Source organism: Coenobita brevimanus, chromosome 98 (assembly GCF_032717465.1).
Source record: "Coenobita brevimanus isolate Jiangsu-jjx chromosome 98, ASM3271746v2, whole genome shotgun sequence".
NCBI classification, from domain to species: Eukaryota; Metazoa; Arthropoda; class Malacostraca; order Decapoda; family Coenobitidae; genus Coenobita; species Coenobita brevimanus.
Genome location: NC_137051.1, coordinates 32518110 through 32542781, shown reverse-complemented (window position 1 = coordinate 32542781; position 24672 = coordinate 32518110). Strand labels below are relative to the sequence as shown.

General features: G+C 41.9%; 1 protein-coding gene across 1 annotated transcript in view; it reads right to left on the bottom strand.

The window, feature by feature from the left end:
* Positions 1-23268, bottom strand: part of Rab35 (RAS oncogene family member Rab35) — a 274727-nt gene extending 251459 nt beyond the window's left edge. Inside the window, exon 1 of the mRNA XM_080283741.1 lies at positions 22995-23268. Coding sequence (XP_080139867.1) covers positions 22995-23046 — 52 coding nt within the window. The 5' untranslated portion in view covers positions 23047-23268. The remainder of the gene's footprint in view (positions 1-22994) is intronic.
* Between the last annotated feature and the right edge of the window lie 1404 nt (positions 23269-24672).

Sequence of the window (24672 nt, the reverse complement as noted above, 5' to 3'; positions counted from 1 at the left end):
GATTGGGTCTATGAATGTGCGTGGATGTAGTACGATTGAGGCTAAATTGGAGAAAACTGGGAGAATGCTTGTGAGAAGAAAGTTGGATAAGTTAGCTTTGAGTGAAACAAAGATGAAAGGGAAAGGTGAGTCTAAGTTCGGATGTGTGAATGAAAGATTGTCAGGTGTTCATAGAGGAAGGGCGAGAGGTGTGGCCTTGTTAGTGAGCCTGGAAGTGCAGCATTGTGTGACTGAATGGAAGGAGGTGTCCCTGAGACCGCTGTAGGTGAAAGCAAAATCTGAACGTGAGTTGTGGGTACTTGGGAGAGAATATGGGCCTGGTAGCGAAAGGGATGAAGAAGAGAGGGTGTCTTTCTGGAATAATGTTGATGAGTGTCTGCAGTGTTTGGGGGCGAATGTGAATGTGGTAATGAAGGGAGATCTGAATGCTAGAATGGCAAATGTAGCAGCTGAAGGTGTAGTTGGTAGGTATGGTGTGTCTGGAAGAAATGAAAATTGGAAACGCATGATAGAGATGTGTGTTGAACAAGAGATGGTGATTGGAAATACCTTGTCTGGGATGAAAGATATTTATAAGTAGCTATACATGGGTGAGACAGGAGGGTGGAAAGGTTGTTGACAGAGCATTACTGGACTATGTGGTTGTGTCCAGTAATGTAATAGGAATATTGTTAAATGAGAGAGTTTTCAGAGAGGAGGGTGGAGGTATGTCTGACCACAGCCTGGTGGAGGGAAAGTTGAGAGTAGGTAAGAGATGGGTGAGAGCTAGGAGAGTTAGGTGTGGCAGGGAGGTTTTGAGAGTGAGTGAGTTGGATATAAGAGAGAAAATTATTGAACATATGGAGAAATTGAAAGATGACTGGAATGCAGTGAAAGATCAGCAGAATGGCAGGTGTTTAAGATGCTGTGGTGGGGCATGCTGAAGAGGTGTGTGGTGTGAGACGAGTGGGTGGTGGTGTAAGAAAGGGAAGTGAACGGTGGTGCAAGGAAGTAAGTATGGCTGTGGCTGAGAAAAGATGTGCATATGAAGTGTGGCTGCAGAGGAAGGATGAGGTGTCATATGAGAGGTATAAGGAAAAGAGGAATAGGGCGAGAAGGGCTGTACATGATGCTAAAGTGGCAGCAGATGAGAGGTGGGGTAGGCAGTTGACTGAAATTTTTTCGACAGAATATGAAAATGTTTTGGAAAGAGGTGAAAATGGTGGGAAAGGGAGAGTCTGGGAAGGAAGAGTGAGTAAAAGCAAAGGATGGAAGGATGTTAATCAAGATGGATGCAGTATGGAAGAGATGGGCGTAGTATTTTGACAGATTGTTAAATGTAGATGTGGTAGGTGGGGGCGCTCTCCATCCACTCACTTGATGTAGTGCTGCTCTCGGGTGTCTGCCCTTTCCTCTCCTCCATCCTTCTTTTCATCCATCCTCTTCTGTCTTTCTTTCCTTCATTCTTTCCTCTTTCTTCTGCCTGCGGGTGACTTTACACTCCCTCTTGTGTCTTTGTTTCCTTCATTCTTTCCTCTTCCTTCTGCCTGTGGGTGACTCTACGCTGAGTGACAAGCCAAAAGGTTTCCTGAATACCAGGAAACCATTTACTATGCCGGGTGGTAACCATATAACCAAATTTTGGCTCCTGGTGGTTTAGTGGGTAATAACGGTGCTCCAGTCAGATTGAGCCAGTGAAGGTTTACATCCAAGGGGTGGTTGGGGTTTATTGCTCATGTAATGCCACTCAGGGATGAGTGAGGCTGGTCACTCTCATTAAAAGCCAGAACCAACTTGCCTAGCCCTGGGCTCCTACACTCCTCATGGTGCAATGTAGGATTAGATGATGGATGGATGGATGTTAAATGTAGAGGAGGAAAGGAAGGATGAGACTGTGGCGGATGGAAGGGTGCAAGGAATAAATGCGTTGGAAGAGTTGAATGATTCTTTGATCGCGATGGAGGAAGTAGAGAAGGCAGTAAAGGAGGTGAAAACAGGGAAAGCTGCAGGTATGGATGGGTGTGTTGTGGAATGCCTGAAAGGTGGTGGAGTGACTACTGTTGAGTGATTAGTAAGATTGTTGAATGTGTGTTTTGTGAGAGGTATGGTGCCAACTAACTGGGCAAGTGCTTGTGTGGTTCCACTGTATAAAGATATGGGTGATAAGTATGAATGTACTAGCTTTAGGGGTACAGTATAAGTCTGTTGAGTGTTGTAGGTAAGGTGTATGGTAGAGCGTTAATTACGAGAGTTAGAGAGGGTACAGAGGAAGTGGCTGGTGATGAGCAGTGTGGCTTTAGGAGAGGGAGGGGATGTGTGGATCAGGTGTTTGCTGTGAGACAGGTGTGTGAAAAGTATTTAACGAAAGGTAAGGATATGTTTTGGGCATTCTTGGATTTAGAGAAAGCGTATGATAGAACTGATGGGGAGGCTCTGTGGACTGTTTTAGGATTGTAAGGACTTGATGGAAGGCTGCTAAAAGGAGTGAAAAGTTTTTATGTAAACAGTAAAGCATGTGTAAGGGTGGGAAATATTGTGAGTGATTGGTTTCCTGTAAGAGTGGGGCTGAGGCAGGGATGTGTGATGTTGCCTTGGTTGTTTAATATTTATATGGATGGTGTTGTAAGGGAGGTGAATGCAAGAGTGTTAGGTGGAGGTTTGAGTCTGGCGAATGCTAATGGTAGAGAATGAAATCTGAAACAGCTGCTGTTTGCAGATGATACTGCACTGGTGGCTGACTCAGAGGAGGGATTGAGACAGTTGGTAGAGGAGCTTGGAAGGGCGTGTGAAAACAGTAAATTGAGAGTAAATGAGAATAAGAGTAAAGTGATGAAGTGTACAAGGTTGGTAGATGGTAGGAGGATGAATATAGTTCTGAATGGTGAGTTCCCTGAGGAGGTAGAGTGTTTTAAGTATATACAGAACAATCTCGTGCCATAGAAAACCGTGCCATAGAAATAACTAAACTTATGGGAAAAAGGAATGTGGTTCTGGACTTTCACCCAGAGTCCCCCTTCTCACCCCACTTTTCCCCATTTGCCTCCACTTTACACAGGCACACAATCAAGCAATTAGTCAGTGCTTGTATTACACATAACAACAAGCACAAAAAAACGGGAGGGTGATCAGCCTTGTGTCTACTTGGGCATAATACAGTCGTTTGTAAAACCGGTATGAAATGGTTAGTGACAGAGCACCTACCTCTACGACAAAGTATAATGCCTCCCATCATCATCATCACGTACTGTATATGAGAATGATTACTGATGTGTTAAATGCGAGTTTTGTTGACACTTGAGCATGCAAACTTCATCAAATAAACTTCTTCAATCAGTGCTGGACCAGGCAGCCTTCGCCATCTTTAATGTTTTGGTCAGTCAGCTGATCAGCTGACAGACCAAAACATTAAAGATGGCGGAGGCTAACTGGTCCAGCACTGACTGAAGAAGTATTTGGTGAAGTTTGCATGCTCAAGTGTCAACAAAACTCACATTTAACACATTAATAATAATTCTTATATACGTGATGATGATGAGCGGAGGCATTATACTCCATCTTAGCTCAGAGATAGGTGCTTTGTCACTAACCTGTTCATAGCGGTTTTACTCTTCACAATACCCAAAGAATCTTTAATGTTTCATTACTTAACACAATGAATTTGGTGAAGTGTAACCTCTTCATAAGAGAGAAAAAAGTCCACAGTTGGAGCAGTTATAGTATGGAGCCGAAGTGGTCGCCATCTTCTTTGTTTGCAAACAGGGGAGTGCACCGGCCACCAGGGGAATTTGTCCGTGTGTTTCAAACCTTACCTTGCCGCCACGCCATAGATATTTTATGCGCGTGGTTCTTTTTTTGGTTCTGGCACCTTGCCGTGTCACAGAAAACCACGGCATGGAAGTCCGTGCCCTAGGCGACTTGACTGTATTTAGGGTCACATGTTGCTGTGGATGGAAGAATACATGCAGAAGTGAAGTTTCGAATGAACGAAGTAGGAAAGATGCTGGGAGGAATGAAAAAAATGTTTAGATGTCTTTTGCTTTGAATGGATGTAAAGAGGGTTGTGGTACCGACTGCATGATATGGGGCTGAAATGTGGAATATGGGTGTAGCAGAGAGGAAAAGTTTAAATGTAACAGATGAGGTGTCTGAGAAGTATGTGTGGAATGACGCGTATGGACTGAGAAATGATGACGTGCGAAGGGGTACTGGACTTGTGTAAAAGATGGCTGATCGAGTTGAGCAGTGGGTGTTGCAATGGTCTGGGCATATGGATAGAATGGATAATGAGTGATTGGTGAAAAAGATAACTGGATCGGATGTGAGAGGTGTAAGGCTGAGAGGAAGACCACGAACAGGATGGATGGACAGTGTGAAGAGAGCGATGGATGCAAGGGGGATGACTGTTGAGCAAGGAAGAGTGGCTGCGCGTGATAGGAATGACTGAAGAGAAACTGTGAATGAATAAATGATGACGTGGCCCTGAGGGGGATATTCTCCCGCATTTGGTCTGATCGGTTGATTAGGTCAGGTGTGGGTAAGGGGATGGGTCCATTATGATGCAGCAGGGGTAAACCAGCTCTGCTGTTGGGCCCTGCTGCGGATGTCACTGACTGCACTACGCAGTTGACCTTTGTGCAGTGTGGTGTGGTGAGGATCTGTCCCATCTCCCTTTGGGGCTAAGATGAGAATGAATGTGTGTGTGTGTGTGTGTGTGTGTGTGGATGAGTCAATTGGGAGTGTGTCGTCCTGTCTCGGCTACCTCCCTGTCCTTGGGGGAAGCAGCCTAGGTTTATAGACAGATAGATGGGAAGAGAAGATTTTGACTCTTTAAGACAGTAGTTTGGAAATACAGACTGGAGTAAAATGGAGGGGGAGGGAGGGGGAATATCCAAGAAAAATATAATACCGTTATAAAAATACAGTTGTCGCCTATGGCACGGACTTCTTATGCCACGGTTTTCTATGACACAGCAAGGTGCCAGACCCCCCAAAATGAACCACGCACATAAACTATCTATGGTGCAGGTGCAGGAAGGTTTGAAACACATGGGCAAATTCCCCTGGCAGCGCACTCCCTTGTTTGTAAACAAAGAAGACAGTGACCACTTCAGCTCCATACTACAAGTGCTCCAATTGTAAACTTTTCTCTCTCTTATGAGGAGGTTAAACTTCACCAAATTCATTGTGTTAGGTAATGAAACATTAAAGATTCTTTGGGCATTGTGACTAGTTTATAGGTTTGTTCGTAAAACCGCTATGAACGGGTTAGTGACAAAGCACCTATCTTTGAGTAAGATGAAGTATAATGCTTCCCATCATCATCATCATGTATGTAAGAATGATTATTAATGTGTTAAATGTGAGTTTTGTTGACACTTCAGCATACAAACTTTATCAAATAAACTTCTTCAACCAGTGCTTGACCAGGCAGCCTCCGGCATCTTTAATGTTTTGGTCGGTCAGCTGATCTGTGTCTACTTGGCCGAGCTTTTTTTCGCTTGATCTACGGTGCATGGTATTGCCTAAGTAGACACAAGGCTGATCACCCTCCTATTTTTTGTGCCTATTGTTACATGTAATATATGCAGTGACTGATTGCTAGATTGTGTTCGTGTGTAAAGTGGGGAAAAATGGGGTGAAAAGGGAGACTAAGGGCGAACGTCCAGAACCAAATTCCGTTTTTCTCATAGGTTTAGTTATTTGTATGGCACGGTTTTCTATGGCAAGGGCTCGGTCCAGAACCAATTAGCCGTGCCTTAGGCAACTTGACTGTATATGAGGAAGGAGTCAGAAACCAAGTTCCGAAAGTTGCTGCAAAAAAGGATGCCAGAAAAACTGGTTTATTAAAAGATGTAGGGAGGCACTTGAAATTAGGAATAAAGAATGGGATAAAGTAAGAAAAAGATATAATAAGAAAGTTTGGAAGGAGTACAAAGAAGTGAGATAATAAAAAAATATGTTAAAGAAGGGAGAAGGAACAAAAATACAAAAAGGATATCATTAATGAAAGCAAGAAAGAATCAAAGCTGTTCTACAGGTTTGTTAATAGTAAAATGAGAACAAAGAACAGGATAGTGAGACAGAGATGGTGATGTAATACAGTATATGAAATAAGAAGAGGATGTGTATAACATAATGAATGATATATTGCGGTCAGTATATGTAACAGAGGAGGAATTCCTAGAATCTGTAACAGAGATGCAACCCCTGAAACTGGAAACAATAGTGGCTGAGAGAAATGAGATACTTCAGTGATGAAGGATACAGATGTGAGAGAGGCAATGAGATCTGATGAAGTACAGTAAAACCTCGATATAACGGACTTCAATAGACCAGAATTTGCTTTTATTGGACTTGAAGAGCTACCAGACTAAATTCCTTTATATCAGAAAATGTCCGATAAAGCCAGAAGCAGTCCAGACTGCCTGACCACTTCAGCTATGTTCACCACAATAAAGTAAATAAAAGACATGTTTGTCAGTGTACAGTAATGTATTATTATATATTTTATACCATCTGATTAATGTAGTGAAGGTATACTACAGTACAGTACTGCAATGATAATGAAAACAGCTTAAAAACCGCTCGTGCCATCCAGACTAATGTCTGATATATTGGAAAAAGTCCGGATTAGCAGGGGGAAGTTCGGATGTCAATTTTATCGGAATTTCTTTTTTCGGAATGGCTTCGGCCCCAATTAGTCCGTTATAGTGAAGTTTTACTGTAGCTGGTTGGATCTTGAAAGAAAGCACAGACCAGTTAGTGAGGCCTATGTATGACATTATAAGGTTTTCCATAGAAAGCGGGGAGCTACTGTACCTACTGAATGGTAAAGAGCAAATATAGTTCCAATTCATAAAGGTGGTGACACAGAGGGCCCACTAAACCACAGACCGGTCTCCCTTGCTAGTATAGTTTGCAAACTATGTTAAAAATGTCATCAGAAAAAGATAGATAAAATTCCTTGAAGGGCATATGGTAATAACGTCCAAGCAATCTGGATTCTGAGAAGGGTCGTCTTGTGTTACAAACTTGTTGAGCTTCTACAGTAGAGTGATGGACATTGTTCATGAATGGGAAGGATGGGCAGACTGTATTTACCTGGATGTAAGGCTTTTGATAGAGTGCCACACAGAATATTGTTATGGAAACTGAAAATCCTATGGAGGTGTACATGGGAAATTGTTTAAATAGATGAAAAATTATTTGATAGAAAAACAAATAAGAACCGTAATTAGAGAAAAGTTTTCCCAGAGGGAAAAGGCAACTAGTGGAGTGCCCTGGGGTTTGGTGTTGGTCCCAATCATATTCTTGATATAGGAAACCCTTGATATAACATACCCCGGTATTGCAAATTTCAGATATAACGAACGGCCAAAACGCGACTGAACTTCCCCCAGATTTTGCAAACAAAGGTCACTAAATGAGGGTGAAGTTCAGGAATCAGCCCATGGTGACAACAACATCCCTTCCTGGCATAGTAAGTGTACTGTAAGAGTACTACATTATACTGTATTATTATAAGTATTGTATTTATATGTACAACTTCATACAGTATTGCATTTATATGTACAGGCCATAAAAAAAATTTCGGCACCCTTACGGCACGATACATTATGCCACACCACACGAAGCATTCTGAATCAGCTCCTGAATTACGTTGCGTTGTTGATATCCCTAGCCTTGTGTTGCTGGTGTGTGTCAGTTCGTCTGCTAATGATGAAATCCAGTGGGATAGGGAGAGAGGTAGAGGGGCACCAACCACACCACGTATTCTCGTCGTCTGTAACAGTGATCGTTGCCAAATGTATCAGAGCAAGGGGTGTCGAAAATTTTTTGAGAGGGTGTACAACTTCATACAATATTGTATTTATATGTACAACTTCATAAATCATTGAATTCTCTATGTAAAACTTCACAGAGTTGGTTCAGGTTATGTTTGAACATGTAGGACCGAACGACTCCTCTTATATAGCAAACTGAGTTTGATCATCCCACGGAAATACCGACCCCTCGTATATAGCAAACTTTCGGATTTAACGACCCACCCCTCTCCCAAATGAGTTCGTTATATCAAGGGATTACTGTATATATAAATGACATGCCTGATTGGTTGAGTACTTTTAGGAGTTTATTTGCTGACAATGCAAAAAATTATGAAACATATGAAAGAAGTATTGTGGTGGGTGGGGGGGCTCACCATCCACCCACTCAATGTAGTGCTGCTTTGGGTGTCTGCGCTTTCCTCTCTTCCTTCCTTCCTCTTGTCTTTCTTTCATTCTTTCTTCTTTCTGCCTACAGGTGCCTTTACATTCCCTCTTCTGTCTTTCTTTCCTTCATGCTTTCTCTTCCTTCTGCCTATGGGTGACTTTATACTCCCTCTTCTGTCTTTCTTTTGTTCATTCTTTCCTCTTCCTTCTGCCTATGGGTGTCTCCACACTGAATGACATCCCAAATGGTTTGCTGTACACCAGGAAACCATTTACTATGCTGGGTGGTAACCATACATATAACCAAATTATGGTGCCTGGTGGTTTAGTGGGTGATTAAGGTGCTCCAATCACACTAAGTCAGTGCAGGTTTATATCCAAGAGATGGTTGGGGTTTACTGCTCACATAATGCCACTCAGGGATGAGAGAGGCTGGTCACTTTCATTTTAAATGTCAGGACCAACTTGACTAGCCCTGGTTCCTAAGCTCCTCTGTGGGCAACACAGGATTGGATGATGGATGGATGAAAGGAGTAAACTGTTGTAAGGAACTACAAAAAGATCTAGAAAAACTCTATGGGTGGAGTCAAATGTGGAAAATGGAATTCAATACCGTACTATAGTCGCGGCACGCGCACGACTCTGAGGTTGTTATTATCGTGCCCAGGCAACCTACCATTCAAAAGTGCATCTGATTTCGTGTATAATATGAGGCACATGTGATTCGTGTATAATATGTTTGTGTATAATTATATTCGTGTATAATATATTCGTGCAAAATAATATGATTCGTGACAATATGATACAAAATCGGACGCACTTTTGAATGGTAGGTTGCTGGGGTACGATAACGACAACCTCACTATATGTCATGTACTGCTGGAAATGGGAGTCAGTGATCAAAGACCAAGGTACATGTTTAACATGGGAGATGAAACAATAAGGAAGGCAAAAGAAGAAAAGAACCCTGGTGTGACTAGAAAGGATAACCCTTCACCACAGAAACATACAAACAGGATTACTGGCAGAACTTATGGGCTACTGACTAACATTTAATTATATGGATGAAGAGATGCTGACAGAATTAACACTGACTATGATAAGACCAAGACTGAAAGATGCAGCAGTGATATGGGCACTACACCTGAAAAAGTACACCAGTAAACGAGAAAGAATACAAAGGATAGCCACAAAATTGACATCAAGCTTGAAGGAGTTGTCTTATGAGGAGAGGTTGGAAAAGCAGAAATTGCCAACCCTGGGAAAGAGAAGAGAGAGGGGATATTTGATTGCAATGTTTAGAGGAGTAAGAGGAACAGAACATGAGGACAGAGAGGACCTCTTTGTGAAAGATGATGGACGAATGAGAGGACATGAATTCAACCTGAAGAAGCGTTGATGCCTCAGTGATGTAAAGAAATTTAGTTTTGCAAACAGAACTATAGACAATTGGAATAATTTAGAGGGAGAGATGGAGTGAGCAGAGAGCATCCATGTGTTTAAATCTAGTCTGGATAACATCTCTAGAAATGAGACGGGACAACACGAGCTTAGCTCAAATCATGTATAATGCAGTTAGGTAAATACATACACACACACACACACACACACACACACACACACACACACACACACACACACACACACACACACACACGTTAGAAAAAAAGAAAGTGGGGGGGGGGGAGTACTGCAAAGATGCATGAGGAGTAACAGTAGTGTACAGTGCAGTACCTAAGAGCTATACTGACACTGTGAAGGCAATGTGCAGCAGACCCTCCAGATACATAGGCTTTACATGCACAAAATCCCCTTGCATGTTGAGAAAAGGAGTACTGTACTAAGGATGTCTTTTGCACATAAAAAGTATCCCACTTGCATGGTGGTGCAAATAGTATCACTCACACAAGTAGTTTTCCTTTTTTTTTTTAACCTCTTAAATGTCACTGTCTTTACCTCTATACCTGGCATATCTATTGCTAAGCTATGGTCACTGAAGATTTTTAGTAAGCAAGTTAGTGTCAGCCATTATGAGTTTTTCCTTCTTTTTTATTGGTTTAAACTTTCTGAATGTCATTATGTCTGCATCTATACAATATTTCCTTCCGAAACATATTTGTAGTTCAGTTGCAGGTTATAAAACATCTCTAGTGGGCAAGTTGGGATCAACCTGGAGGGCTGGTTAACATACAAGCTTTTATAATGAGATATGGATCTTGGCATGTGTGGGCTCTGCTTATGTGATACCCCAAGTTAACATTATGGCTGCATATCTAGTGAATCTACTGTACAGTTAGCATCTTGGAGGGGGAGAGAGAGAGAGAGAGAGAGAGAGAGAGAGCCTTCTGCACGGCCAAAGAACCAGCTATTACACACAGCTAATGAATTTTGGCAGCACTCTAATGCTCCCAGGGGGTAGGGGGTTTCAATAATACTCCCCCAGTATCCCTGCTTGTCGTATGAGGTGACTAAAAGGGTTGGTGGTAGGTTAGTGCCCCACCCTGTAAAAAGAACTAACTAAACAGGCGAACAAAGCACCTCGGACTAAGATGGACCATACATTGACGACCATGGAACGGACAAAGGACATTCTAAGGATGGGAACATGGAATGTAAGAGGAGTGAATGATGAAATGAAAGAGGGAGAGATTGTTCAGATGCTTGAGGATGCAAAAGTGGATGTATATGGATTGACTGAAACTAGATGGAAAGGTGAAAGGGTGAGAGAATGGGAATATGGTTTAGGAATATGTGCGGGAATTAATGAGAATGACAGGCCAAGAGAGGGAGTATGTCTGACGATAAGCAAGAAGTGGAAGGAGAATATAAGAGAGTATGGAACAGTGGGTGCAAGGACTGTATGGGTGAAGATGAAAGTAGGTATACAAACTTGGGCGATTGTATGTGCATATGCGTCGACAGAGGACCGAGTGGCAAGAGTGAAAGTTGAGTTTTGGGCGAGTGTAGAAGCATGTACGGATAAGTTTGAGAGGAGCGAGAGAGTGTTTTTGATTGGAGACATAAATGGCAAAGTTGAGAATGGACGAGTGGATGGAGTGGTTGGTCAGTGGGGTGTGCCAGCTGAAGTAGATGGGAACGGTAGTGCTTTGGTGGACATCGGTGCTAGTAAGGGGCTGACAATAGCCAACACCTTCTTCCGGCATAAGATGATCCAAAGGTATACATGGACAGTCATGAGGATGGATGGTAAATTGCTGAACGAGAGGCAATGATAGATTATGTGCGTGTGGATGAGCGAATAAGAAGACAAGTGTTGGATGCAAGAGTGTGGAGAGGGTAGGGGAATGGAATCTCGGACCATCACTTAGTGATGGCAAAGGTAAGGCTGCAAAGAAAATGGGTGAAGAGACGAAGGGGAAGACAGGAAGAAACAGCTCCTGTGAAGAGAGTAGAGAAGTTGTAAGAGAGTGAGAAAATGGCAGAGTATGACAGCACAGTGGAAGAAAGATTGGGAAGGTATGAGTTAGAGCACACGGAAGGGGTGGAAGAACTATGCAAGATATTCACGGAAGAGACAGGTCCAGCATGTGAGGTGGTTTGTGGAGTGGGGAGGAGATGCAAGGGTGTGCAAGGGACAGCAAGGTGGAATGATGAGGTGACACGATCTCTGGAACAAAAGAAGAGGGCATATAGTGACTGACTAGCGAATATAGGTAGGGGAGAAGATGAGAGAGAGAAGAGAGAGGTATATGTAAGCAGGAGAAGGGAGGTGAAGAGACTGGTGAAGGATAGTAAGAAGAGAGTGGATTAAGAGATTGGGAGGAACCTGAGTGTGAAATGGAGGGAGAGTAAGAAATTAATTTGGAAGGAAGTAAAGAAAGTAAGACAGTGTGAAAGGAGAAACAGTAGGGGAGTGAAAGATAGGAATAATAGATTGTTGGTGGAGAAGAGAGAGAATATAAGATGGAAGGAGCACTTTGAGGATCTGTTGAACGTAAAGAGCGAGAGCAATATCAGTATAAGTGGTTGGGGAATGGCTGGCAGAAGAAGAGATGAGAGGAGAGAGGAAGAGATCAGTAGGGCAGAAGTAGCTGAAGCAATGAAGAAGATCAAGATGGGAAAGGCCCCAGAAATTGATGGAGTGTGTGGTGAAATGCTGAAGTATTGGGGTGAGATTATTGTGGAGTGGATATGGAAGTTGTGTAGATTGACTTAGGAAGAAGGAAGGGTTCCAGAGGACTGGAAATCAAGTATAACTGTTCCTTTATACAAAGGAACAGGGGATAGATAAGTATGTGGTAACCATTGAGGTATTTGCCTTCTTAGTCTCTATCTATCTATCTATTGCCAGACGCCTCAATCCCGTTTGGGGTGGCCACAAACAAATCGCCTCCAAGTTGCCCTGTCCCCAGCCATTTCACTGCCCTGCTCCCAACTCACACCCCCCTCTCTCATATACCTCTCCACCCCATCCCTCCATCTCATCCTCGGCCTCCCCCTCCCTCTTCCCCCCTCCACCTCACTCACATACACTCTCTTCGTCAGAGTTTCACCCTCCATCCTCTCCACATGGCCAAACCACCTCAGCGTGTTCCTCATAACGCTTCCTATCACATCCACATCCACACCACAACGCTCCTTTATATCCTCATTTGTCAGCCTGTCTCTCCACGTGACTCCACAGGCTCCTCTTAAATAACTCATTTCCACTGCTCTCACTCTTGACTTGTGTCCTTCCAACAATGTCCAAGCTTCACTTCCATACGTTAGAGTTGGTATCACAATACTGTCATGTAGTAACTTTTTCACTTCCATGCTCACTTCCCTGTTTCTTATCACTGCTTTCAAAGAACCAGCAACCTTTCTTCCCTGCTGTACCCTTTCAAGCACTTCACCCTCCAAACCTCCATCCTTACTCATCACACTACCCAAATACTTAAACGTACTCACATTTTCCAATTCCTCACCATCTAACCTCGCTGTACATTCACTAACTTCACCTCTCTCAAAGACCATCACTTTACTCTTCCCTACATTCACCTTTAGGTTCCGTTTCTTACACACTCTCTCAAACTCATCCACCAAGCCTTGCAGCTCCCCATCGTCTTCACTCAACAACACAGTATCATCTGCAAACAACAGTACAGGGAGTTTCCAAACACTATCCTCTCTCACCAGGGCCACTCCAACATCCACTACCCTACCTTGTACCTCTTTTATTACCCCATCCATGTACAGATTGAACAACCATGGAGGCATGACACATCCCTGTTTCAAACCAACTTTCAAAGAGAAAAATTCACTTAGTTCACCATCCACACGCACTGCAGCCTTCGCACCATCGTACATACTCTTCACAGCATTCAACAACTTCCCATCTACTCCATATATTCTTAACACTTTCCACAATCCTTGTCTATCCACCCTGTCATATGCTTTCTCCAAATCCATGAAAGTCGCATACAACTTCTTTCCCTTCTCTAGAAACTTTTCCACTAAAGATCTAAGAATGAATATCTGATCTACACAACCTCTTCCCCTCCTAAAGCCTCCTTGTTCTTCTCCAACTAATTTCTCTGTTCTTTCTCTAACTCTGTCTATAAGTATCCTACCATACACTTTTCCTATTATACTAAGAAGACAAATGCCCCTATGATTACCACACACTTCTTTTTCCCCTTTTCCTTTGTACAAGGGAATAATTATACCTGACTTCCAATCCTCCGGGACTCTACCTTCCTCCCAGGCCAATCTGCACATCTTCCACATCCATTCTACTACTATCTCTCCCCCATGTTTCAGCATTTCACCACACACTCCATCAATTCCTGGGGCTTTCCCCGATTTAACTTTCTTCATTGCTTCCACAACTTCTATCCTACTGATTTCTTCCTGTCTTCTCACCTCCCTCCTTCTCCCAGCCATTCCCCAGCCACTTATACTCGCATTACTTCCATCCTCTACGTTCAACAATTCCTTAAAGTGTTCTCTCCATCTGCTCACTTTTTCTCCCTTCTCCACTAGTAATCTACCATTTTTATCTTTCACTCCCCTGCTAACTTCACTTCCACCCTGTCTTACTCTTTTCACTTCTCTCCAGAACATTTTCTTACAGTCCCTCCACTTTACACTCAAATTCCTTCCAAATTCCTCATCCACTCTCTTCTTACTCTCTCTTACTAATCTTTTCACCTCTCTCTTCCTTTCCACATATAACTCTCTCTTCCGCCTCTCAACTTCTTCCACGCCCCTATTTCTCATCCATTCATTGTATGCTTTCTTCTTTTGTGCCACAGCCTGTTTCACCTCTTCAGTCCACCACGCTGTTCCTTGCACCCCCCTCCGTCTTCTCTTCCTTCCACACACCACATCACATGCTGCACATATTTCTTCTGTAAATATCTTACACACACCTTCCACGTCTCCCATCTGCTCCAATTCATATTTGCCCAATCGTTCCTCCACTTCTCTCTTATACTCTGCCTTTTTCTCATCCTCTTGTAACCTTTCCACTCTCCTTGCAACTACTCCTTCCGCTCGTCTTTCCCTTCTTCTATTCCTCCATCTCACTTGCATCCTAATTCTGGCCACCACCAAGTAGTGGTCAGAAAGTCCACTCCCCCGACCTCTATACACTCTTGCATCTTAGTATGATTGCAAAAATATATGATAGAATACTTATTGCTGGGGTTAGGCATATAACGGAGAAGCTACTTGGAGAAGAACAAGGGGGATATAGGAAGGGAAAAGGGTGTGTAGATCATTTGTTCTAAGATGTTTAGTGGAGAAGTATCTAGAGAAGGGAAAGTGTATGCTGCCTTCATGGACTTGGAGAACACATATGACAGAGTAGATTGTCAGGGTATGTGGAAGGTTTCAAGAATATATGGAGTGGATGGGAAATTGCTGAGTGCTGTGATGAGTATGTATGAGGGAGTTAGGACTACGATGAGGGTGGATGGTGAGCTGAGTGAGTTATTTGATCTAGGCTAAATGTGGGACTAAAACAGGGATGTGTGATGTCTCCATGGCTGTTTAATATATTCATGGATGGGGTTGTAAAGGAGGTGCAAGGTAAGGCAGTGGATGTGGGGGTGGCTCTAATAAATGATGGTGAGGTGTGGATGATCCAGTGTAGCTGTCTGCTGATGATACAGTACTGTCGAGCAAAGATGAATAGAAGTTGCAAGGTTTCGTGAATGAATTTGGGAGAGTGTGTAAGAAGAGAAATCTTGAAGTTAATGTAAACAAGAGTAAAATTATGGTGTGTGAGAGGAATGAAGTCACAGAATGCACAGTGAGGTTGGACGGTGAGGATATGGAGAAAGTGTGTGCATTCCAGTACTTGGGTAGTGTAATGAGCAAGGATGGAAGTTTGGGGGATGAAGGTACAGCAGGGAAGGACGGTTGTTGGTTCACTGAAAATGGTGATGAGAAATGGGGAGGTGAGTATGGAAGTAGGTGGTGGCAACCATCATCCACTCACTTGATGTAGTGCTGCCTACTTCTTCCTTAGCCTTTATCATTCTTTTTCTGTGCCTGCCCTCTTCTCTTCCTATTTCTCCCATCTTTCCTGTTAGTTCTTATTGCTTTTCTCTCCTTTACAGGTGGCTTTACATTGAGTGACAAGCCAAATGGTTTCCTGTAAGCCAAGAAACCATTTACAATGCTGGGTGGTAACCATGTAACCAAACCATACGTGCTCCCTACGTGTCAACAAGTGGGTTGGTGGAGGGTTAGTGCTCCTCCCTGTAAAACAAATAACCCAGAGTCAAATGGCCACCCCTTGCGGGATTATGGCGTCTGGCAATAGATAGATAGATAGTATGGAAGTCAAGAAGTCACTGCATGATAGTGCGGTATTGTGATCCCTACCCTGACGTATGGAAGCGAGGCATGGATCTCGCTAGAGGGGAACAAGTCAAGAGTGAGAGCAATGGAAATGAGTTACCTGAGAGAAGCATTTAGCTTGATATGGAGGGACAGGTTGACGAATGAAGAAGTGAAAGAACGTTGTGGGGTGGAGGTGGATTTGATTGAGAGAATTATGAGAAATACACTGAGGTGGTTTGGACATGTGGAGAGAATGGAGAATGAAAGACTGACTAAGAGGGTGTATGTAGGTAAAGTGGAGGGAGGGAGGGGGAGACCGAGGATGAGGTGGAGGGATGGAGAGGTATAGGCCATGAGGGAGGGGGGAGTGAGCTGGGGAGAGGGCAGTCAAATGGTGGGTAACAGAGTGACTTGGAGGCATTTTGAAGGCAGTCAAATGGTGGGTAACAGAGCGACTTGGAGGCACTTTGTCTGCGGCTACCCTTTGCAGGATTAGGGCGTCGGGCTATAGATAGATAGACAGACTCTATGACGCTACAGTAAAACCTCGATATAACAAACTTCAGTATAGTGGAATCTGCTTGTACTGGACTCAAGGAGCCAATCGGACTATATTATTTTATATCAGAAAAAGTCTATACAGCCAGATGCAGCCCGGGCTGCCTGACCACTTCAGCTATGTTCACCACAATTAGGTAAATAAAAGACATGTTTATCAATGTGCAGTACAGTATTATGTATATGGTATATATATTCTACCATTTCATTACTGTAGTGAATGTATAATACAGTACAGTACTGCAATGATAGTGAAAACAGTTTAAAAACCGTTGTAGCAATCAGGACTAATGTCTGACATGTAGGAAAAAGTCCGGGTTAGTGGGGGGAAGTTCGGATGTCACTTTTATTGGAAATTCACTTTTTTCAGAATGGCTTGGGCCCCAATTAGTCTGTTATAGCGAGGTTTCACTGTACTTTGAGCAACTTATGACAACAAGGAGGTATTACAAGAGGTGATGGGAGGAGGCAAATCACATTCAGAGAGCTGAGGAATGGGTGCTTTGCACATTGGCAGTACTGAACACGTGGACTGCGAGCCACAGCTCAGGCTGGGAGGCATCCCATTGCGAGCCACAGCTCAGGATGTGCTGGCCGTGCATCACAAACTTACGCATGGCGCTACACAAAGACGGAGAGAGAGAGAGAGAGAGAGAGAGAGAGAGAGAGAGAGACAGACAGACAGACAGACAGACAGACAGATTTTTTTCTTTTCTTTTCACCAGATGATGCCCTGGATGTTTATCTTCAAGTTTATAATAAACAAAAACAAAAATTTTTTGTTATTATTTCACCACTCCCCTACGCAAACTTATGCATGGCCTTACACAAAGACAGAGAGAGCTTAATTTCTTTTTCACCAGATGATGCCCTGGATGTTTATCTTCAAGTTAATAATAAACAAAAACTAAAATAAAAAACTTTTTTTTTTCTTCATTTTTTTGCACACCAAGGGGTGGGATAAAAAAAAAAAGGTAACTGCGCAATCCACGGGTTAAGGAGGTTAAGCTCACAGTGATGCAGCTACTTACACCAGCAACATGCTTTCATAAACTACAGAGCTTTGCAACATTTCAGTTGGACTATCTTTCAAGGTAACCAAATTGCACCCCATCTGCCTTAGTTGTCTTCCCAGACACTCAGTATTTTTCTTTTTCCATTTAAAGTAAACCCTCAGTCTAGGAGTACCCACTATGCACTATACACATTTTGCATGGGATGATGAAGCCTGACTGATGTGCCCCAGTAAACACAAGGGGGGGAGGGGAGGTATGCACAGGATAATCCCAGAAATCAGACCCTGCTTATGGCCATCTCCCCAAAAGTTTCACTATCAGAGTACATGTGTGGGAAAATAAAATAAAGTATATGTGGGATGATTCCAGAAATCAGGCCTTACTCACAGCCATCACCCCCAAAGTTTCACTGTCAGATCACGAAGACACACGCCCACCCTCACTTAAACAAAACGTTGTGTTTTGTGGGATACTGCTAGAACAAATGCTCATAAATCAACACAGCTACAATTAGGCTACAGGACATGAAATGGTCTTGTTTTCACTCAAACAGCAAGCCACCCACACAGACATACAAATGCACACATACACATACACTTGCACATCATTCTCTTGCCTCCCTCTCACCTCATCACCACCATTCACAATGTACTTTTTCTTCTTTCAGCTAAGTTTCTGGTTTAGGAAAATAAAATAGTTATTACTCAACACATACAATTATGGGACGTGAAATGGTCTGTTTACACTCAAACAGTTGGTGCTACACACACACACACACACACACACTAAGGTGGATATTCTTCATTATTAGACCACAATGACCGATGTTCATAAGTTAAAATGGCAAGGTGGACTCTCACCCCCAAATGTGATGACCAGAGATCAGGAAAATATGTGAAGTACATAAAAAATATTTTTTCACATAAAACAGTGTTGTTTGCAAAAAAAAAAATAATAATAATAATCATAATAATAAATAAATTATGATTTCTGCTAGAGATGTACCTAAAATGGCCTAAATAACCAATTTTTTATCCAATCTCTGATGTTGACTGACAGAAAACAACATCTTACAGAAGAAAATCTGAACAAAATCATGGTTACATATTGCTTTTACAATTGTTCAGCAGTCTGAGCTATATATATTTTATAGTATTACCGGTATGTTTTGTAAACAGGTCTGTAGCCAGAATTTCATTTCGAAAGGAATTGTTAGGTAATTCAAAAAGTTAATCATATGTTCCTTTCCATTTTATCTTTTATTTTACATTTTTTAGCTATAGGTACTTAACTTCAGTTTATTAATTGCTGATAGTGATCAACTGATAATTCAGTATCATACAAGGCTGTTGTTTTGAAATATCAATAGATTTCCGGGGGGATCCACTCCTGTCCCCCCTAGGTGCAGGACTGCTGTGTATCATTTCTGATTTTCCTTTCCTGAATTTTTCACCAAAATAAAGCACTGATAAAAACCACATATTTTAGTTTTTCCATCACATGTTTTGGTGATAATACATAAAAAAAAAAAAAAAAAAACTAAAATGGCCTAAATAACAAAATTTTTATCCAATCTCTGATGATGACATTAGGACAAAAACAAGATCAAGTAAGACCAGAAGCCCAGCATTGTCTAAAGAATTTGAAGACCGAAATCCACGTGAAAGAAGAAGATAAGCAAGATTTCCATCAGGATACGTTGGCTAGGATTACAAGTTTGGACAGGCAGTTATAAAGTACTGTAGCACAAAAACTTTTGGAATGAAATGAAACACTGGAGAAAAAAAAAAAAAAAAAAAAAAAAATGAAGTCTGTGATAGCCTATAGGATGGAACAATTTTGACATATGAGAAGAATAAGTGCCACTGAAAATAAATCACAGTGAACTCTCAATTATCCAGCAAAATTAACCCTCTCGCACATGATAAGTTTTACTAAATTTCCCGGCGCACGATTTTATACCAGAGGGTTGGAAGGAATCTAATACGATAATGATACCTAAGACAAGAAAAACTAAAGTTAAAGAATTTAGACCTATAGCACTAACAAATATATACAGGGTATAAACTAATACTGGCTGTAATAAGACTGAGTACTGAAGAGCATATAGAGAGAAATGAGTGGGGAAAAGATACTCAGGCAGGTTTTACGAAAGGAGGAAGAGTAGAAAATATCTTCATCTTAAGGTACTGTTTAGAGAACACATTCAAAATGAGGAAACCATTAGTTGTGATACTGATAGATTATGCTAAAGCGTTTGAAAGCATCAAAAGAGGCAAGATGATAGAGGTACTGAGAAATTACTGGATAAGTCCACAAACAATAGAATGGCAAAATTGTATGAGGGAGATAACAACTGTGAGACCTGGGAAGGGAGAAGAATTGAAAATACCAGTAACTGGCAGAATAATACAGAGGTGTACTGGATCCACTACACTGTTTAAATTAGTAACCTACAGAATAATGCAGCAACTAGAACTAGATATGGGCTAGGATGATGTATTCAAAATCATATCCCTTTTTTTTTGCTGACGATGGCATGTTGTTGGCACTGAGTATGCAAGATGCAGAGTTATAGAGGCAGTAACAAATACAAGTAGAGAGTGTAGGGTAGAAATAGACAGAAGAGTAAAATAATAGTATTTAATAAAACGGAAAAGCCACAGGAATAATGGTCACTGATAAAATAATTTGGAGATTACGATAAATGATAGCAAACACAGTTTCAAGGTAGCCTACAGAAAGAACAAATGATAGAGATGGCAATAAGATTAGCCAATATGACATACTCAATAGCTGCAAGTTGTTCAAGATTGCTAACAGGAAAAACATACTGGAAAAATGTAGCTCTCCCAGCGATTCTATACGGTGCTAACATCAGAGATTTCACAAAGCAAGAAATTGGGTGACTGCAAAGGACAGAGAACAGCGTTAGTAGGCCTGCCACCGAGAGTGACCTCGACACCTACCACCCCCTGCTCATTCACCTCTCACCACCACCCAGCCCACGAGCAATTTGAAGAGAATAACATCAAATTCTTTGTTTTTTCAACTATTCTGAGCCATTTACGCATGTTTAGCCTGATTTCATAACACTTTATTTTTACCAAAATAATTCGTCCCACACGGATGTAAAATCGGAAAGTAGCCTGCCATTTCCATCCATCCATTGCCAGATGCCATGTATCCCAAACAGGGTGGTCAAGGGCTTAGAGTTAATTGTTTTACAGGGAGGGGCACTAATCCTCCACCAACCCCACTTGACACGTAGGGATGCCAACAGCATCTGGTGTTCCCAGGCGGTCACCCATCCAAGTACTAACCAGACCCAACCCTGCCATTTAATGGTTACAAATAAACAAACTTGATCTACGTCTGAACTGGTTCGATGAACTTGTGTACAAAAGTGCGTTTTTTAGTGTGACGAGGATCCATCAATAAATGGGGAAATATAATACATAAGGGACAAGTAAAATTAGGTTGGAAAATGATTGTTTGTTAGCATAAAATTGGTTTATGTCAGAATATAATAGGTTAGGTTAGGATAAAAAGAAAAAAAAAAGGGGGGGTATTACAAAAATTTAGGTAAGGTCTAGATAAACAGGCACTATTATGGGCAATTTCTTTAAAAAATGATTTTCTAAGATGGCGTCTGTCAGTCTTCGTGCACCAGAGAATGGCGTCAGTCAGTATTTGTTTACTACAAGATAACATTCGTCTATAAACTAACATTGGTTTCATTTTTGAAGGCTCCAACATGTTTGCATGGATTGGCCTCAGTCACCTAATGGCAGCTCTCCATGCTGCTCGATCACTGGCAGCTTCCCTATTTAGTCCCTTATCCCTGAGGTCACACTCAATGACCTCGTCCCAGGTCTTTTTCGGTCTACCTCTCACTGCGGTACCACCAACATTAACACTTTTCACTTTCTACACCCAATTATCATCCCCCATCCTCTCCACATGCCCAAACATGTCTTTCTTAAAAGCTCTTCAACACTTATAAAAGAAATAAAAAACATTAAAAATTGAAAATGCAAACAGAAAATACTTAAAGAATCCTATAAAGAGCAAATGCAAGGGAAAAAAAAAAAAAAAAAAAAAAACAGAAGAAAACTGCACAATAAGATGATCCAGTCTCCTTAATTACTGAAATTATTTATGCACTGTGGTAGGGGATGGTGACCATCATCCACTCACATGATGTAGTGCTGCCTAATTTCTCCTTCGCCTTTATAATTCTTTTTGTGTCTGCCCTCCTCTCTTCCCCTTTCTCCCATCTTTTCTGTCACTTTCTATTGCTTTTCTTTCCTTTTCAGGTGGCTTTACCTTGAGTGACAAGTGAAATGGTTTCCTGCAAGCCAAGAATCCATTCACAAAGCTGGATGGTACCCATATAACCAACACACATAGGCTATACATGTTCCCCTCGTGTCAACAAGTGGGTTTGCGAGGGTCAGTGTTCCATCCCATAAAACAACTAACTCAAGTCAAATGGCCAGCCCTTGCGGGATTATGGCGTCTGCTATAGCTAGAGAGACTGAGACATGCAACGAAACTGAAACCACCATTAGGACACATTTTTGCAACAGAAACACCATAGAGGAGACCCCTCTTATCAGAGCAGACAAGATCGTAGAACAGTGAAATAACTTCCAGCATGCCTGAACTAAATGGCAATTAAATCAATATTTTTAGTATTTTACAGCTGTTTCGGAACTGTTAGGAGAACAGAGCTCAATATATACCGGCAAATCCCTTGATTTTGATTAGCTCATTCAGTGCTAATAGCATATCTTCCTGAAGTGTGAAAGCACGGCTCTCCAGCTTATTTTCAATGACATATTTACTGAAATTATATGGTACTAGCTAATTTAATTTTGATAAAAACAACTTTATGGTTGCAAATCATTATTCTAACATGTTCAGACTAATAATGCTTCTTAATATTTCTGAAATCATGCAACTCTTTTTCTGCCTGGGCTCCGCCCCAAACCCCACTGGGGGAGCTGCTCACACAAGACCCCCCTACCAGCTAATGGCCTTGTACCTTTGATGTTCAGCATTCAATAATAACTTACTGGTTTCTATACATTTTCCCATCGAGATCCTAAAAAGCAATCTAGTCACCCTGTTTTCTGACAAATATCCACTAATGTACCATACCTATAAAAGTTCAGTACCATCACTCATAAAATTTGACAGTTGCCATGCATGAACACTTACTTTACAACCCAAGAAATCCCAGATATAATTAATCCCCCAACATCCTCAGCTGTGGACTCTATGAAGCTTGTCTGACCAACATGAGCATTATTAGTGACCATGAAGCCTGCCTCTGTTGTCACAGGGGAGAACGTCAAGGCAACTGACACCCACCCACAACATCCTTATTATGACACTTCACACTCTCTCTCATTCTTATTTCCCCACTCACCTGAATCTCCTATTATAAGTAACTTGAAGAGGTGGTCGTATTCTTTAGACATAGTGAATATAGGAACATATAACGACCTGGGACTCCAATTGTTATTATTTTCCCCCCGGATGATTCATGGAACACTGTGACGGGAAGTTGTGGCTCCTCCTTTGTTCTGGCTTCTTTTGCGCTCTCTCGCTCATATGTAGCAGGTTCTGGCCTCCATGTAGATGTAAAGCACCTTCTAGGACAGTTAAGAGCGGTGAGAAGGGAAGGTGGGTGTATGCGTTATTAATGTGGCTCCTTTTTAAATACTTTCCCGTCTCGAACGGACAACTAGCTTACCCGCTCGTCTCAATGCTTTGCTTGACTTGACTTTAACTTAACATTTTGCGGCACTCATTTGAACTTTATGAAGGATAGAACTATGATGATTGCAATGACGGCAAAGTATGATAATCTCATATTATTTATTGTAGTAAGTGTGCAAAAAATCTTACAAAGCTTATGTAAAAAAAATCACGGACTGAAAGGTACCGAACACAGTTCCAATTCTCCTTTTGCACGACGTTTTCATGGTAATATTTTGTAGATTCTGCATTATTTTTCTCGCTCAATATTCATGTAAACAACTATAAAAAAATATGGTAACACAAAAGTCAGACTTAGTTTAGGAAAAGCCTACAATTACAAGCTCTTAAGATAATAGGAATATTTACACTATCAGCTTTACCATAATCATCTCATTACAACACAAGTGGGTGGGGACTCGCACGGTTAAAACTGACACTAAAATTTACAGCATCATGTAATATGTTAATAGTAATAAGCATGCATACAAGAAGCATTAGACAGGATATCACTCAAAACATCTTATATGGAAAACACTTCAATGAGTACACTTTCTGCCCAGTTTCGTTACATTCGTTTATCAGTCGTAGCTCGAAAGCCAGTAATGAAAATTAAGACGACTGCCACATGTATGAATACTTTCACTGTAGATTCCCAGCTTACGCTAAACTAAATGCATTTATTTTGCGAGGGTCAGCTTGTGACCTAAAATGATGTCATGAACGACTTCAAATCAATGACGTCAGATCCGATGCAAGAGCCGTGAAAGCTCGGATACCAAGGCCGGTACTACAGTACCTATGTTCATTAGTGTCGAACTGTAATGCTAGGTGTTTTAGGGTCGGCTTCCCGTCCCTAACGCCTGGTGTGTAACTGGGTTCCCTTTCCAGACCGGAGCTTAGACAAATAAGAGAGAGGGAGGACACAAAAACTCAGGGCAACAACCTTACACGTGTATTGCTACATTCTACAAGTGGAACGGGTAGATGTCACAAGAGTAATTATACTGAACAATTATAAACCTTAGGCCTAGATTGTGGGTGTTAGTATCACGCAGGATACTATTCGGGACAAGATCAAGTAAATTGATTAGCAATACGATCAGGAGTCCTAGGGGAGTGAGACTAACACGCAGTATCGTGCCACAGAGGCCCACTTAACATCCCCAGAAGGAGCCCACAGAGGAGCACCGACAGTGTGCCGACTCAGGGTGCGGATGCTCAAAACTTTAGTCCCGGTCGTTGCTCGCCAGCGAGGGACTACAGCTGTGTTCACAATGGCTGCCGTCTGCGATGTTCAAAACAGTTTGGGCGCCATGTTGTGACGTCAGCGGGACTATCTCTGG